At 41.2% G+C, this 18,692-nt stretch overlaps 1 protein-coding gene across 1 annotated transcript in view; it reads right to left on the bottom strand.

The window, feature by feature from the left end:
- Positions 1-12,483, bottom strand: part of itgb2 (integrin, beta 2) — a 37,921-nt gene extending 25,438 nt beyond the window's left edge. Inside the window, exons 1-6 of the mRNA XM_076081034.1 lie at positions 12,404-12,483; positions 9,570-9,618; positions 8,343-8,440; positions 2,849-3,050; positions 2,370-2,540; positions 1,448-1,689 (exon numbers count right to left, since the gene is read on the bottom strand). Of these exons, the coding sequence (XP_075937149.1) occupies positions 1,448-1,689; positions 2,370-2,540; positions 2,849-3,050; positions 8,343-8,440; positions 9,570-9,615 (759 nt within the window). The 5' untranslated portion in view covers positions 9,616-9,618; positions 12,404-12,483. The remainder of the gene's footprint in view (positions 1-1,447; positions 1,690-2,369; positions 2,541-2,848; positions 3,051-8,342; positions 8,441-9,569; positions 9,619-12,403) is intronic.
- Between the last annotated feature and the right edge of the window lie 6,209 nt (positions 12,484-18,692).

Here is an 18,692-nt window from a genome sequence, read left to right on the forward strand (position 1 = left end):
GAGCGGGGTTTTTCTTCATGGCCAAGGACAAGAGTCTCCGTCCTTGCATTAACTACCGAGGGTTAAACCAGATCACCACCCGGAACAAGTACCCGCTACCCCTACTCAGCTCTGCTTTTGAATCCCTACCCAGTGCCACGATTTTCACCAAGCTAGACCTCCGCAATGCTTACCACTTCGTTCGGATACGAGAGGGGGACGAGTGGAAGACCGCTTTTAACACTCCCCTGGGAATCAGTTCAATCCTTGAATGTTGTTCAACATTGTGAGCCGTGTCATTGATTTCCCCCGGACAGACATTAGATGCTACTGCTGAAAAATCCTTCTTTCCATATATGCATGACATTAGGCAACAAAACTACTTAATTAGGTTTAAGAAAGATCATCGTTTGCTTTTTAATAACGACGGAAGTTACTGAAGTATTCAAATTAGGTGACAAATAAGTCATCGTTGCCTTCTCGTTTCACATGAGGAACGAAGAGCGGGATCGCTTTTTATTGGACCCATACACCTTCCCTACCACCCTGGGCTTATACGGTCTTTAAAGTTCCTCATTCATGATAACATGGGTAACATATTAAATGATTTTGTGGGATTCCGGTGCATTCTTAGGTACAGCCACGAATGCTGGATGAGACCAGCCTGACAGGTTAGAGCAGCACAGCGCCTGCGTGAGCTGCACAGCTGCGGCGAGGCTTTACCGTGTGTCAGCTGCATCTCTTTTAGAGATTCCATGTCTCTCATTCACAGCAAAAATACACAGTGAAAATCATCTTTTGACCGTATATTGACATTCTGCCACTAATATTACTACAGTTTCAGTGCCTGTATCTATAGAATTGGGTTATGTTTAGGCTGTCACAACACTTGGTTAAGGCTAGGGAAAGATTGTGTATTCAGTATGAATAATATGGAAGCCAAGAATGGTTGTGATAGAATTTATATTTTTTAAAGCCTTTAGCTCGCGATAAAAAGTTTATTATTTGGTTGTCTCAAGAAAATGAATGTTGTTATCACAAGCTAAACAGGAATACAAACTGCACCACCAAGTGATATCTTCTTTTTCAGGCGGTCTTGGTCCGTTTGTTCAGTCTGAGTATGATTGAGAGCCTCTACACCAGCCCAAACACACCAAAGATAATTTGAATGGAATCAACCACTTCATTCTGACATCAGACAAAATGGAAACTTCCTTTTAACCAAAAGATGTCAGACCACAGAAAAAATATTGTTACGTCTTGACAATGAAATTTGCTGGCCCAGTCAGTTGCAACTGTGGCTCTATGGCCTTCAAGCTATACAACCCGTTAAAAGGCATAGTCTGTGTGACATTTGAATAGATGTCACTGTTGTACTGCTACTTGAATGGGCCCAAACAGAAGGTTTAATTTGTTTTTTAATAATAAACAGTACATACTGTAGTTATCTATTTGGTTGAGTCCTTACCCCACATACGGCAGCCTGCATCATGGCATCGAGACTGCCTTCTGGAGAGTCCAAGTTCCCAGAAATGTACTGCTCTGTCACTTTGCTTTTGAACTCATCTTCCCTTGCTGTCATTCGAAGCACATGTCTGTAGCCAAAGGCAGCCTGGCACTGCTGGTCATTCTCATCACATGGCTTCAGCAGTTTCTCCTTGTTGGTGTTAGTGTAAGGAAGGACGGTCTTATCAACAAAGGCACCAAACCCTGTAGTTATAGAAACGGCTATTATTTTATTTCTTTATAAGGTAGCACAGGTTCAGCAAACCATTGATCATTGAGATGCATTAAGAAATTTACACACTTAAATAAAATCATGTAATACAATATCCTGTAAACAATTTGATTTGCCTGCAAAATATTTAAAGATTTTGAAGACCTCCTATTTCTAAATCATCTAAAAGTGAATTGACCTTCTTTTTACAATCCCTAGACATGTAAATAGTGCTTTATTCAGGGGATTATTTGTGACAGTCACGTGGTTTCAAGCGCCAAGTTACAAAAATTCAGAGGTTCACGACCAAGCGTCGCGCCGGCTGTGACAATGTCATTTTCTGGCACGCATGCCTCGCATAAACTAAGCTTTACTCTGCAGAGTTGAGGGCCTAGATCCAGCCATGCACCCTATAATTCTGGATCCTCAACATTGAATGACCTCTTAATAAAAGAGTATGATGACAAGCTCCGTTTGACACTTCCTGATCATGTGTTTGTGGAGATAAGGAGGAAGTATTGGTAATCACGGCTCCATCTGATCAAGGAAGCATTTTTGTCTACTGGAGATAAGTACACTGTAAGTTGTGGCTTTATTATAAAGTATTTTCAAATAATAGGTATTAGTATTTTAGATGATTCAAGTTGTCAGAATTAGATTATAATCAAATTACCTATTTGAGCATATTCTGTGATTTTCTTCAGAGCAGCAAAAAGACGTTGTCCCAGTTGTTTGACATTTTCCAAGTCATCTTTCATGGAGTAAGACAGGTCCATCAGATAGTAGAGATCGACTGGATAACCCTTAGCTCTTTTAAAAGAAACACTGAATGTGGTAGGAAGCCCTGTAACACAGAGAAGAGAAACAAAAACAACAAATACTAACATGCTCATGTACAGTATGCATATTTAAAGTTCAGTGACAGTACCTTTACACAATTCTCAAATCAAATATGATGGTAGATGGTATTATAACACAATAAACAAAGCAAGTTTTTAGAATTCCTGACTTTTCTGTGTTTGTTTTTATTTGCCCAGCCCAGTCCTGCACAGATCCAAATAATGGCCCTGGAGCTCACAGGTAACTGCTCTGGTTTTACTCCAAACACTGCATTGCTCCAGTCAAAGTTGAGCATTAACTGATTTCACTAACCAGATCGCAGTCTCAGACTAATCTTCTGTGGACTCAGCTGGACAGGCTCCTGTTGGTCGAATGACGCGGACAGAGGATCTTCCTTGACAATTATTCGAATGTTCTTTGGGGAGATGATTTCTTCCCTCTTGCAGCCTCTCCCTATCAGCTGAGCTTGGGTGTCACATCGTACTGCATCCTGCTCACCTGCTTTGGTGAAATTCTGTACAAAGGGAATGCAATAAAACACAAAAATGACAAGAATTATCTCCTCTACTTAAGATTGACTTAGTTCACTCATCTATGTCTGCATATAATATTGTTATTTGTATGGTTTTAGAAATAAGTTATGAACTTAAACTTTTTAAAGATTAATTTGAAAGCTGCTGTACACTATAAATTCTCAAGTAAAAGCCATATTCAAATTAAAGCTGCAAGCAGCATTGATCGGGCCCTCGCATCTTCACGCTCGTCGAGGTTACAGGCAAGACTGTGGTTGATGCGGCCATATATTTCGGTGACCATCATTCACTGAGTGCACGAGTTAAACGATATTTCCTGTGTCGACTAATGGCGTAGTCAGGTCATTTTGCCAGTTAAGCCTCGAATGTTTTGAGTGTACCTCCGAATACAATCATAACTGTAATTCTGTAAAAATTGACAAAAAACTGAATGTGTCTTCAGTGTTAGTAACATAACAGACTGTCAAAGTAAATGCAGGTAATTTGTTTGTGCAGGTAGCTCTGGCAATCACTGCTGAGAGACTCAAAGCTGGAAGCGTCAAGGAGAAATAGGAGAATGTTTAGTTCCATGTGGAAAAAAAAACATCTTTTTGTAAATAATTAAGTTTAAGCCAAAAGGTGAGCCAATGTAGAATAATCTATCATTCAAATTTATCTGGGTGCAGTTTGATTTTATTCAACAAACTTCACATTCTATGAAATTACTTTACATTACGGCCTGTTCCAAAACAAACAAAAACAATTACATTTACTATTAATGAAAACTCCACTTACAAGCGGGAATTAGAAACCTTTTTTATTCAATTTATGCTCTCCAAACATCCTAGGCTGCACACATTTAGATCAGAGAAGTCTTTTTCTAGTGGTGTGCCCACGAACCCTTTCAATAAGTTCAGTGTTTGGGCCGCTGTAATTATAGAATCCTGCTTACGTCCGTGGTTGCCAGTAGGTGGCGCTATGACTATGAGTTAAAATTGGCATGCAGAAGTCCTAAAGTCATGACAAGCATGTCAAGTTTGGGACAGTTTTGACAAAGTACAGTTGAGTTACAACAGCTTGATGGATGATGGCGAACCATGTAAAATGGCCGCCACACCACATCCACGTTGTTCGATGAAACCTCAAGCTTTTAGTAAATTTGAATCACTATGGTCTTTAGATTGATTAGACCAAATTTTAAGTTGATCTGATTAATTCCCTAGGAGTTCATTAAAGTACAGCACCTGGAAATTGCAAAAAAAACCACGAGAAATTCATACAAAATTCAAAATGGCTGACTTCCGGTTGGGTTTAGAGCATGATCCCAAGATACTTTTTTAAGTTCAGATGCGATACATCTGCTTACCAAATGTCATATATCTTGGTGAAACGTACTGCGAGGGCTGCTTCGTCGAAATTTTGTAGGGTGCGCTATCGAGCCAACTTGCCACTCTGAAGCATTAAAAGCATAATATGTAACTACAATTTTGGCTTTAAATATGTGTGCCAAGTTTGCTTATGTTTCGAGCATTTTTAGCCTCTCAAAATCACCTTTGTTTTTCATGGCGAAGACTGCGTCGCCACGGCAACAGCGTTTGATGAAACATCATGAACTGGCATTATGAACTTCTTATATTTGTGTGGAACTAATTTGATGTTGATCTGATTTATCTACTAAGAGAAACAAGCCAAAGTATAAAGACTTTAACTGACTGTTACCAGTAGGTGGCGCTATGACTATTATACATAATTGGCCTCCAGATGTCTTCAGGACTGGAGTTTAATCAAACATGTGAAATCTGGAAAAGATCAGTTTATTTGTTCACGGCGAAGGATCGAAATTCGCCGAGCCGCCACGTCGCCGCCCTTTAACACATTCTTACAATCTTCACAATGAAGCATTATCAAGGTCTTAAGGCTTTTCTGACAAAAATTGAGATGGATCTGATTAATCTGTGAGGAGCAGGATGTCAAAGTACACAATTGAAAACTTCCTGTTGCCACTAGGCGGCGCTAATACTATGATTCTAAATTGTCATTTAGATGTGTTCCGGGTCAGGATGTTATAACATATGAGAGATTTGGAGTAGATTAGACAATGTACGACCGAGTTACAACAACTTCCTGTTTCATGGCGAATAGTGTTTTTTGACGCCACGCCACGGACACATAGTTAGATAACTTTTTGATCTTTGAGTAACTTTTCACTGCCAAGGTCTCAAGAGCATACTGACCGAATCTGAAGTCAATCAGGTTAAATCTCTAGGAGGAGTTTGTTAGAGTACGGCGCCTTGAAATGGTCCAAAAACGTCATAAAATTCAAAATGGCCGACTTCCTGTTTGGTTTAGTGAATAACTCCAAGAGGATTTTTTGTACGTCCCATCTTGTTACACATACCTACCAAATTTCATACAGCTAGGTGAAACCCAATGTTGGGGCTACTCAACAGGGGGCGCTATCGAGCCAATTTTTCATCCCGCAACTGGACACCCCAATCAGACTTTTCGCCATGTCTGGCTTGCGTGCCAAATTTCAAAAAATTCCCAGTATCCCAAGCACCTCCTTTTTGCAATGAAACTGGAAAAATAATAATAAACATTAGAATAACAATAGGTCCTCCGCTCCGAGTACGTCGGTGCTCGGGCCCTAATTAAAGCTGCAAGCAGCATTGATCGGGCCCTCGCAACTTCACGCACATCGATGGTACTGGCAGGACTCTGGTTGACGCGGTCATGCATTACTGTGACCATCATACACTGCATGCATGAGTTATATGATATTTCCTGCGTCGACCAGCAGCATAACAAGATCATGTTGCCAGGTCTTAAGCCTCAAATGTTTTGAGTGTACCTCCGATACAATCATAAATGTAAGCCTGTTGAGATCATTAAGAAAATGAGTTCAGTATTTGTAATATAACAGACTGTCAGTTTACTAGGATGGTGTTCAACTCCCTGCAGTGTCCTGCTGATTGTATTTGGACTTACATGAAAGTTAACAGAACAGTAGTGTCATTTGCTTTTACTTGAACACTTTAATTTAACACTGTTTTAATTTGAAGCTCTTCTGTAACTTTAGATTGTAGTGTGAAGCATTCATTGTAACGTTTAACCTGATTGTCATGAAGAAGCTCTGGACAGATCATTTATACTAATGCCCACTGACATGGTTTGAGAATCCACTAGTATTTTGATTTAGTTTCTGTTTGATAACCTAAATTAACTGAATCCAACACTGAGCGGCACAGTTAGGGAAACAAGAAGAGGACACCAGGCCAGGGTCTAGCTACTCAAACCAGTGAGTGTTGCTGCGGCGTAACCAATCAAACGACCAAGGAAAGAGAGTTAAACTCACAAGCAATGGCGAACTCAGGCTGTCTGAGGGGCACATAGTTGCATGCAGTGGGGGAGCCTATATGGGATCGACCCTTTTTTCCCCATTGGAAGGGCACCGTAGAGGACATTTTATCACATTTTCAACCCTAAAGAGCACCTAGAGGACACCTTTGAGCTTCGCAGGCTTCTTCAGGTCGGCGCGGTGTTTTCGATGGTAAGATAGGCTACATCTTAGCACTGCTATGGTATTGCCATAGTAAACTACTTTGAGAAGTTTAGATTTTTACGTAGCTTCTTTCGATTGTCGTAGGGTAAGCTTTAGAACAGAGTTTAAATATTTTGTCTGTGTGTCACACTGTGGGAAAGAAAAAGAGAGCGACAGAGAGAGGCTTTGAGTTAAGACCTGTCTTAAGTCTCGTAGGATTCTTGTTCAGGCTTTTGACACACTTGCAGTGAGTTTTTATAATTACAAATATTGGTCTTCAGTAAATGAAAACAGTATATAAAAGTTGTTCCCTCTTTATTGAGTTAAATAATGGCTCCGACCACCAATTGCAGAATTCATAGTATGCTGTGAAGTGTGTATAGAGGGAAGAGTCATCACAGTCTCACGGCAGTTTGTGAAATATTATTTTTGTGAAAAGGTTTTCATCCTGAGCATTAGGGTTGCTCTGCACAACTTCCTTTTCTGTCAGCAGGACGACATTACGCAACAAACATGTTGGGCTTAAAATAACTATGGGTTAGGTTTAGGAAACAAAACGAACGTTAGGTTTAGGAAAACCATCACAAATGCGTCACTCCAAAACATAACTTTGGGAAACGCGGTCTCAAAGCCCTGTGACCTGTTTTTGTTTGACCCCCCCACCATAAGTAGTCTTTCTTATTGATTACTACATCACAAGCTCTGACCGCCGCATAGTCACATGGATGAGTTAAATTTGAGTTTCCACCACGAAAAAGTATCCTGATTAACTTTCTATTGCTATTGTTTTTGTGCTGAGCAACGCACACAAAAGGACAACTTGTGTTGCTCTACACAAAACCAATAGATTGTATTTTGTGACTATTTTACAAACAGCCATGATATTGGGCTGGAAGGGTACAGTGTATACCGTTGATTTAGCTCAACAAAATAAATAATGGAGAAAGAAATAAGAGCAACTGCCAAAATATAGTTCTTAAAATGTAAAACCAAGCAAAGGTCAAGTATGTTAAAAGACTGCAGTCGGTGTCGTAGTTGAGTTAAAATATACGTTTTAGTTATAAGTGTGAGAATCTATCAACTCATCAATAACTGCCATGTAGTTTGAAATTGGAGATTTCATTCAAGGAAAAGTCACTGCCATCTCTGTAAACATGTCGTCATGTCATGGAGCCAAACAACCCAATGGGCGGTGCACCGGCAGGAAAATAACAGGCATGATATGACTGGTGTCCCTGTGGAGACCTTACAGTTAATGTCACAGCAGCCTCCAACATTAGCAGGAAGAAAATATGCTGTTCCCAGTCTGGCATTAATACTGGCTGCTGGGGGGTCTCCCTGGAGATGATTGGCAATCTGTCCGGTCAGAGTTCAAACCAAATTATTATAGCTGCAGTTCTGTCTTAAACCTGACATGTAGCAAACCAGTGTACTGCCTAGCCAGCGAAATAATCTGAATAAGAATAAGATTTTGGTTTGCAGATGAAGTATGGAAGCTTTGATTTGTATAGTGCCACTCTGTATTGTTATTGGTAGATCTATTTATATTTTCAATTAAATCACAGGGATGTAAGAAATAGTAAGACACTATAATGTTAACATTTTAAGTAGACAAAAATGGTCGATTAATGTTAGTCTGACATGTGTGTGTGCCCACGCACATACTTCAGTCCCAGTTGGGCCACCTGAGTCAATTAAGTCTGGACAGACCACTGATGTAAACTCCCATGGTTACATAGACGCTGTGTCTCACCAGCTGTTGGCACCACACACAGTATGGCCCGGATCTAATACAGTCTGCACAGGAGTTGATCACAGACTTTGAGCAGGCTTCCTCTCGTTGACATAATCCTGCAAAGAAAAACACAATCTCTATGTCTCAAGAAACTGCAAAATCAGCACAAACACACACTCTTTTTAGTTTGTTTAGTTATTTAGTTAGATTAATAGTGTGTTTCACCTTTATCATCATGTAAATACATATTTGTGGTATAGTCTTGCTGGTCCGTTTAATGTTGTACTGGAGTGAATACTGACTATCTCTGCTCTCAAGAACTCCAAAATCCTTCAATCTTAACTATATATTATTGGTTGTAGTTATTTATTGAATTATTTATCAGAGTTCGAAATTGACAGTTTAGTATACTTTATGAAAGTATTTTATGAGACTACATTCAATGACTATCATTTTTCTTTTGTGAAGAAACATGGTGCCCAGAGGTGAATGAATTTAATTGATAATATTATTCCATATAATTACGACTTATATTTGATAACTAACAATTTATTTTTATCACCAATTCAATGCCTTTTTTTGCTACATAGTTTATGTATCCTGTTATCATCAACATCTATTGATCTATTGATTTTATTAATAGAAATGTAATTGATATTATTATTAACCAGACCTACGTCCCCAACATTATTCGATATTCAGAGCACTGATACTAGTGAATCAGTCAAAATAAACTGCCTGCATGCAGCAATCACCATATTAGTTCAGACTAGATAAGATGGCCTACAATGTTCTGCGAGATGCTGTTTTGTTCCAGGACAAGATAATGCAACTCGACAGTCTTCATTGTATAAAACACTGGCTTTCCTCTGTCCTTTGCTGATTTGCACATCTCATTCATTCTGCTGTGCTGGGAATCCGGCTGCAGACATTTCAATTAAATTTACAGAAAAACAAACGTTGACTTTGTTCTTTATTCAATGGAAATTGCCACCACAGCTATTTTTCAACCCCTTGCTCCCCAATTACAAAAAAAGAGTTACATATATTTGGTGAATATATTACGATTGCAGGATAAAAAGCTTTAAAGAAATACAGAGCCTGTATGTTTGCTAGTACGAGTGACCCCTCTGGACTCACACATAACTGTATGTTCATGTATGTTTGTTAATATAGAACATATTCATTAGTAGGGCCTTAAAGATTTTCAAATAAGTAACGTAAGGTTAACTTTTCCAAACTTACCATTTCTTCCCGTCAGCAGGAGTAGAAGAAACAGTAACCAATCCATTTCCTGATGACAAAAACAAAGACACATCATTTTCTCTTAGAGCAACATTGAAGAGATCAGAGTGAGAATTGTTTGGTATTTCAAAATGTGTACTTAAATCAATTAAGGTGCCTTGGTGTTGATACTTATTTATAGGTGCAATGTGTAAGATCTGGCCACAAGCTCCAAACCAATAGGGATCAGCATTTCACCTCTACGACTGGGTCCATACAGTCTAAATTTACAGTCGTCACTTATTAAAAAAACAAACAACGACCACTAACTAACAGCAGGGCAAGAGTACACAAAACTCAACACAACTGCTAAAACTCTGACCAAACGTCGACCATAATAACACGTACACCTTATGATCCTCATGTATAGTTTACATGAGCCATCTGTGTGTTTACTGTGACACTAACTGGGACTGTAGGGAGTTCTCTTTCATTAATAATCCATTAAATGAGAAAACAACCGAGACCTCCATCTCATCCTCCCCCCATCAGGAGAGTTTGCACTGGCTGCAGAGAAACGACTAAATATAATTTTCTCGTTTTTGCCACTTTGGATTTAATCCAATAAAACAAACTCAACGTACATCGACGCTGGACCTTCAACGTGACACACAAGCCCTCTGGCAGCTCTACTTCTTGGTCCTCTCACGTTGGACTGAGGACAGACTGGACGGACGCTACAGTCACTCACTATTGCCTCTCCAGGTACAAGTAGTATTACAAGAGTAGTTGTCTCAGTAGCTATCTGCAACACAATACATAGACGTCTTTGACATAACGTCAACATTGTAACTTCTTCACATTCTGTTGACAATGCTAATTCATTTTTGAATGTTTTAAACTAGAAGCCTGGCCAGATCTAACACATCCCTTAAAATGTACTCAAAAAGCATTGAGAAAAATCCCATCCTTGACATTTCACCTTCATCTCCCTTTTCTCACAAAATAAAGCTAATGATGTGGTGTTTATAGGCTTGCATACTCACAACCAAATTCTAAATCGCAAGAGGACCACAAATCAAACAAACAGCAAAATGGAGCTGTGAAGATCACAAGCTATTGTGTCCTGTCCTGCCAGTCACTTTGGTTATTCTGTGAAATGGTTATGTAACACTCTTTATTATTTGTTCCTGTTTCTGACAAGTAATAGCCAGCCAGCCAACTGATCAGCATAATAGTTTGAGCTAGAAACACAAATCTTAATGGAATGGTATTTTTACTTCTCATTGTTTTGTCCAAAAAGCTTTTATACAGAGAGTCAATGGACATTTGTATGAAAGCCATTAGAAAATTGTGCACCCTGTTTATCAACCGACCACCCTTGACATGTGTTTTGAATAGAGGAAAACCCAGGTCAACACTGCACAGAAAGATCCATCTCAACAGATCTTGTAATTACTGCTACTGTAGCCTACTGCCTACGTGTAAAACATGTCTAAACAAGGTCACTAACTGTAGCCATATGTACGTCAAATCAGATGTACTAAAACTCTAACCTGCAGAAATAGAAATTGGGAATTTGCTGCGTTGCTGAGTTGGTTATGATTTGAAAATTTGGAGAAGTTGGTGCACATTGACAATTGACAACACAATGGCTTAATCAAAAAATAAAAACCCTATGTTGTGTTGTTTTGTGTTATGTTAAAATATCAAACATCCTTGAAGAATGATATGTGTCCACCCACTGTCAGAGCTCATGCTAACAACTCGTTTCCTGTACACAAAAGGCTTGGGCTGCACTCTGTGTCAATACCATTTAAGGTCAAAAAGAACCAAGTGTTGTGTTATCAGGACATTTCCGCTTTGTGACTCATAAGAAGGCAGACTATACCGATCTTGTATGTTTGGACATTTCTGTCTTTGTTAATTCAAATTGACACTAAATACAGTGCACAACACTAGCTCAAAGGACACATTCGTAAGATTAGAGTGCATGATGTAGTCCAATACAACACTGGTAACTATTGCCCCAGAAATGAGCATATGTTTGAATCAACACATTTGTGACACAGTTCCGTTACTGTGTTCAGCCATGAATACAATGTACACTTTTCTTACAACTCACAAGAAATTATCTGGAGACACCTGTAATAAAGCTGTATCTTAATGGAATAATTAAAGATTTACACATATGGACTCTCTTTAAGACCTGAGGATTAGGTCATTAAAAATGCTTCAGTGGTGCTTTTACCAAAACAATTGTTGATGAATGCAATGATGCGAACCAGCTCAACCACAGCAAACCTGGAGCATGGGCCGTTAACAGAATAATGCAGCCTTGCTTAAGACAGAACCAGACATGCTGAAGCTGCACACAGATGAAACCGACGTCATGGCGATTGTAGATTCGCCCTGACTTTTGACACTTTTTAATCTAAATGAAAAGTTTTGATGTGTTAGTTCTGAGAGGAGAGTCTACACAAAGACAAGCTTTGGGATTCAGAAATCAGGTTGAAAATACTTTTCTTGGTTCTAGTCCAATGTGTCTGCCAGTAGTTGATTAATTTCCTCTCAGAAAACAAGAAGCTTGTCCTTCTTGTGTAAATATAAATTTGCAAACCAGTGGTGTTGGTATATAGACATTTTTTACATTTTATAGTAGACTTCTCTAACTTGATATGATACTATGATATAAAATATAGTTCTTCACAACATGTTTGATGATAATGTAAAATACAGATTACTTTGTCTTTTATTAGACTTTGTTTGAAACACATCATAAAAGTATATCAAAAAGAAAACGTGAGGAGGGTTATAAGAGTCAAAAAACAAATTTGTCATAAAAGCAAACTTACCAGTTTACCAGAAACAGGAAGACGTGTGTGGTTGACAGTTGTGTTGAACGCTGTCTGGAGAGACTACACCCACATGACAGGAAGTATGAAGCAACCAACGACTGTGTTCGAGAGAATAGGGAAGGGTGTGTCAAAGTAGGCCACACATACTGATGTAAAAATAAATTGCACATTACATTGTCAGCCAGAAGGTCCCAGTAACATTTAAATCACTAAAATAAGAAATGTAGACTTGACCTGTGCCTGACTGCACGGAGGTTTGACTTTCTTGTGACTTTACTCCTGAAGACTTAATTAACCAGAGATTTGAAGGCAAAAACATTGAAGTTATGTATATAATTGGGATCCTAGGAGAGGGATCCCTCCTCTGTTGCTCTGGCGAAGGTTTCTTCTGTTTTTTCCCATTCATGTTGTTTTTTCTTTTTCAATGTGAGGGTCTAAAGACCTAGGATGTCGTATGATGTACAGATTGTAAAAGTCTTGGTTGGTATTACATATTATATTGTATGATATTGGTGAGTTATACTCTCTCTCTCTCTCTCTCGCTCTCTATACACTTAATAAAAAATCCAGCACATCAAAGGACTGTACTGTTTAATCACGTTATTCCAGTGGTGGTCAGGGCCAACAAAGCCTTCTCTGCTGGCCTAAACAGAATCACAAAGTTATAGCTATTTTATAATTTAATAATTTTTCATAAATACACTACATGTATTATAAATATTTTTCCCATTATCTTGTGTTCTCATTGCACAGCTCCTGTCTTCCTCAGTTGCTCTGCTTCCAGTGCAGCTTGTTTTAAGTAGAGCTTTTATCCAATCAGATCTCACCTCTTTGTCTCTAGGTAAGAAGAGAGGCCTGAGGCCTGCAGGGGGGCAGGGTGTGCAGCACTTGGGCTCAATTCATTAGAACCTCAACAGAACCTTTGAATGTAAAAGAAATGAGTGAAACATCAGAAGCAGAAAGACTTTGAGCATTAATCTGGCAAGTCAACACTATATTTAAAAGGTGAAATCATAATCATGTCTGAATTTAAATATACTTATTTTGTTGAGTTTTCTGGAGGATGTTTGTGCTCCGACCCAAAAGAGACAGAGTGACACTCAGACTCAGCTTTTAAGTCCATGTACATGTGACAGTATGGCGCCCCCTTCAGGACAAACTGTTCAGTGATGAACACTCATCAATCAGAGGAACTCAAATCATAATGCTGTTTGTTTTGAGCCAAGCTAGTGGACTGAACTATGAACTATGGGATGGACTGAAGGAATATGGTTCAGACATGAATGTGATGACTCTGGAGATCCTCTGACTTTCTCTCAAGCGCCACCACCAGGTCAACATTTAGTTTAGAGAGAAAGGTCTATCGGCTGAACTGTTGGTGGAGCGGCACCATCACGAGGTGAAAATCGGTCTAAAACTATATATTATATACTATAACTATATATATAACTATATATAAATATGTATATATATATATATATTTTATATACTGCGTATATATTTACTTGTTTAGTTTTTTTTACCGATGCTTCTTGTTGTTGCGCTGAGGGACAAATACAGGATGAGCTCATCTCTTTAGCCCGAGCGAGCCCCATTTGGGGTTTGAGTACCGGTACAGAGGTTCCGAATGGACTTTTCATCAAGAAATATGAAAAATGATCCAGACATGTAAAATATCAAAAAAAAAAAAAAAAGTCCGAGCAAAATCATCATGGTGGTCATTTTACGCAATTATACACAGTATACACAAACTAATTCAATACACTAGAAGATTTATCACAATATCAGGATTTTTCTGCAAAAAATCCGCCAACTATGCAGCAGAAATTCATCTTTTATCACAAAGCCGGCAGCGAAAATGGCCGATGGATACATGAAATGAATGAAGTGAACAGGAAGAGCGAGAAGAGAGCGTGAACAGGAAGAGCGAGAAGAGGAAGATCCAACTGCAATCACCCACTTAGTGGGGGTAGAGCCCACTTGCAAGGCTCTAGGACCTACCCAAGTACGTTTAACTAACCACAACCAGTCATACATGTGTCGTAAAGCTCAGGCTGTGTTAATAGCTTAGGGTTAGGTCCTAGGAAGCAGCTAGAGTCGCCAAACTTACTGCAAAGGTGCTAGGGCATGCTAGCAATACACACATCAAGTTTCAGGAGGCTAGCACCAAGCAGCCAAGAGCTGTACACCATCTAAGCCTCTTCACCATATATGGTGAAGGGGATGTATTACCCCTTCCCAAGGGCCTAGAACCTCAAACAATCACTTAGTGGGGGTAGAGCCCACTTACAAGGCTCTAGGACCTTCCTATCAAAATTTATCCCAGAAGAGCCAGGCTCCAGGACCTCTAAGGCCCCCAGCCCAAAGCAATGGGAGTATATGACAGCTATACTAAAGGAACAAGCTAGAGCCACACAAACTTGACACACACGTGCTCTGGCTTAATACCAACACACACAACAAGTTTCAGGAGGCTAGCACCAAGTAGCCAACAGCTATATACGATCATCACCAAAATAATCCAATGGGGCTCTATGGCAGCCATACCACAGGAAGCAGCTACAGATGCCAGACTTAATACAAAGGTGCTCTGGTGTGCTATGAATGCACACACCAAGTTTCAGGAGGCTAGCACCACGTAGCCAACAGCTATATACGATCATCACGCCAAAAGTCTGGTATCCTTGCTATTACCTAACCCTAACCCTAACCCTAACCCTAAACCCTAACCCTAACCCTAACCCTAACCCTAACCCCTAAACCCTAAATCCTAACCCTAACCCTAACCCTAACCCTAACCCTCTCCTGAAGAAGCCTCAACGGCGAAACGTCGAGACTGGAGACCGCTCTCTCTCTCTTTTTAAACATTTTTTTATGGCAAGATTTTAAACCTTTTATCGTTAAAGTATGTACTTTTTAAAGCTGGGACAGCGATTGCCTTTTTTAGCCACCTAAACTTAAAACCCACATGATGGCTGCACGGCTTGGAAGTCGCAACTAAGAAGGCTTGGAGCAGGACAAGGCCGAGGGTGAGTCACCTGAGTTTTAACAGCAAGAGTGTGCACACTGAAGACATCTATCAGGATTCACTAAACTCGGACCCTTAACTGCTGAACATTACACCCTGCTGTGCATGTTTTGGAATACAAGGGGATCTACTACAAACACTCTGATCCCTAAAACGTGAGTGCCCGGTGGTTGAATTTTTTATATGGTTGCAGTCACTTCCTTGTTTTAAAACTTCTTTTTTTATATACTACGAAAGCCTCTGAAAGGAATTGCCCTTTTCTTCCTTTTATCTTTTAACTTTTTTTAAAACCCTGCTTTTTCATTTTATTCTTTTATTTTTAACCAACAATTGTTTTTTACTCAAGGGTGGGGCTGGTTGCCCGGCCCGGCCCCGGCATTGCAGGAACAAAGACCATCCTGTGGCCAACACCGGTATCAGCTGAACTTTCACTCCTCTCTTCCTCCTTCTCTTCTCTCTTTACTCTTTTCCAACTCCTTCATGGACTCTCCGATCCCACAGCGATCCAACATGCCCATACCACTTAATAACCGTTTTTCAGCACTGGCTTCTCCTCCTGGGGAGGTGAGGGGCAGGAATGTATCACATCGTTCTTGTCCCCCCCTCCCCACGGGGAGAATTACACAACCTCCACACTCACATAGTCTACCTCCACACCCACATAGTCTACCCACACATATCTATCTACAAGCCAAATCATATTTCAAATTACTACAGGCCATTCACCACTCAGAAATTCTCAACACTACATTCAACAACCATACATTCCCACAGGGCATGATGAGGAAGGTGACTCGCCTCACCTCCTTCATCAAGCCCTCCTCACCCAATGAAACAACTCAACTCAAAGTACAACAAAACACTGACACCTGGATGCTTAACAATATGCACATCCTCCGTGAACACTACGACTCGGTTATCGCTGTGGGATTGGAGACCATCCCTACCTTTAGCCAGATTCCATTTGATAAGGCGATCCAGTGGGGGAGATCGAGATATGGGAGGAAGCTCACCTCCTCCTCCATCAACACACTGCGGGACATCACGTCTAGGGGCCTGCCGACGGAGGAGGGGGCCTCCACGTCTCGACTCTCCCCCCTTGACTATCCCCCACTCCCCAACCCAGTAAATCCCCCCCGGTTTCAACAGTTGGACCCCTCTCACCGTCCTATCTCTCCTCCTCTCACTACCACCTCATCCACCACTTCCTCTTTTCCTCCGCCCCTTACTTCTCCCACTCCTGTCCTTAATATTCAAACTCATCCTACTTCTTCATCTCCTCCCCCTCTTAACCCTTCTTCTGTTTCTCTTCTTCCCCCCTATAGAGACCTCTGTACCCCCATTGAGGGCGCGGGGGCTTCCGACGTGGCGGCTCCGCCCACGATCCATCTGCCCGAAAGCAACCCGGAAATTACAATAAAGGCGGAGATCCATCCCCTTCCTCCCCGAGAAAGTAACCGGTTGCGGGCCCGTCAGGCGGAGCAGCCCGTCGTCTCCCCTGCGCCTTCTTCCCCCTCTCCCTCACACACGGATGCAACACACCCACCACAAACGCACTACAGTAATGTTGCTCTCCCGTGTAGTAACACCATCTCCTCCTCTTTCCCCATAGACACACCCCACCAGCAGAGGGAGCCAGAGCGGGTGGCCGCGGAGTCTGCTAACACCCCAGCAGTCACGGAGGCGGGCAATAAAAACATGAGGAGAACAGGGGACATTAAAAGCGTTACGCTGACTTTACCCCCACCATCTGATTTGCCCGTTTCTGCGGCCAGCAGCAACTCCGCGGCCCCACCTGGCTCCCCAGGACGCCCGGAACCACACTCTCACCCCCACACTTACCGTAAGATCCAGGACTGGTCGCTGAAGGTGCTGAAGACGACCCTGGTGATTGGGGACTCGAACCTGTCCCGCATCCCATCATTCATCGACCCACACATTCAAGTAGACAGTTACCCCGGTGCAAACTTCCATCACATAAACGCAATTTTAAGTAAACTCACTCCTCACTCACAACCACTTCACGTTATTTTATCAGTAGGCCTGAACAATTGCCTTTCAGAGCACGAACCCACCACCATCAGTAAACAGTTAAATACACTCTGGAAAACGGCTCACCGCACCTTTCCAAACGCCACCATCTACATCCCCATCATTAATTTCTCCCCCTCCTTAAACTCTCGGAAACAGTCACTCCTTAACTTTCTCAACACCACCATTTCCAGTAAATTTCATTTTCTACCCGAAATCAGCCCTCTTCTTTTTCAGGTCACTAAGGACAAAATTCACTGGACACCCCGGACGGCGGAGATGTTGTTCGGGTACTGGAAACAGCAGTTAAACTTGTAACGGGGGAGGAATGTGATCACACATCTCCCCCTTCATCTAACATAACTAACCTCTGCTCCGTTCTCTCCCTTACGCCTACACAGCTGGAGATACTGGAAAAAGGACTCACTTTCATCCCCACACCCAAACCCCCCACCCGACCGGAGCTCAGAGGGGATCTCCACAACTTTCACAGGAGGCTAAAACTGTTAGACCACTTCTGGGGAGCACCGGGGCGAGAGCCTGTCCCGTTCACTGGACCGTCCTGCTGGGAACCACGCTTAAACACCCTCTCACCTCAGATCACCCAACTCATTCAGAAAAATCTAGCAGCACTGACACGATGGCGCCCCCTTGCACACACGCAGCCTAACATTAGTCAGCAACACAAACACATTCTTAAAACATTGGGTAATAACAAACACATAGTCATTAAACCAGCCGACAAAGGGGGCCAGATTGTTTTACAGGACAGACATAACTACATATTAGAAGCAGACAGACAATTAAATAACAACACATATTATGCACCACTCACGCAATTATTACAGTTAGAAACACAACAACTTATTAGGGACATCACACATAGCCTTCATGACAAACAATACATCAATTCAAAACAAAAACAGTACCTGGACGGTCCTGATGAGCCCAGGCCTCGCCTCTTTTACCTGCTCCCCAAGATACACAAGCCTCCGGAGACCTGGACGGTCCCTTCTGTGGTTCCGGTCGGCCGTCCTATAGTCAGCGATTGCGGTTCCGAGTCCTACAACATCACAGAATATATTGACCACTTTATTAATCCGCTTTCTCAACTTCACCCCGGTTATCTTCAGGACACTTATCACTTCATCAATAAAATTAAAAACTTCCAGGTACCCGGTCATACCTTTCTCTTTACCATTGACATTGAATCTCTGTATACCAACA

This window comes from Anarhichas minor, unplaced genomic scaffold (assembly GCF_050575085.1).
Source record: "Anarhichas minor isolate MPS153535 unplaced genomic scaffold, ASM5057508v1 ptg000078l, whole genome shotgun sequence".
Lineage (NCBI taxonomy): Eukaryota > Metazoa > Chordata > Actinopteri > Perciformes > Anarhichadidae > Anarhichas > Anarhichas minor.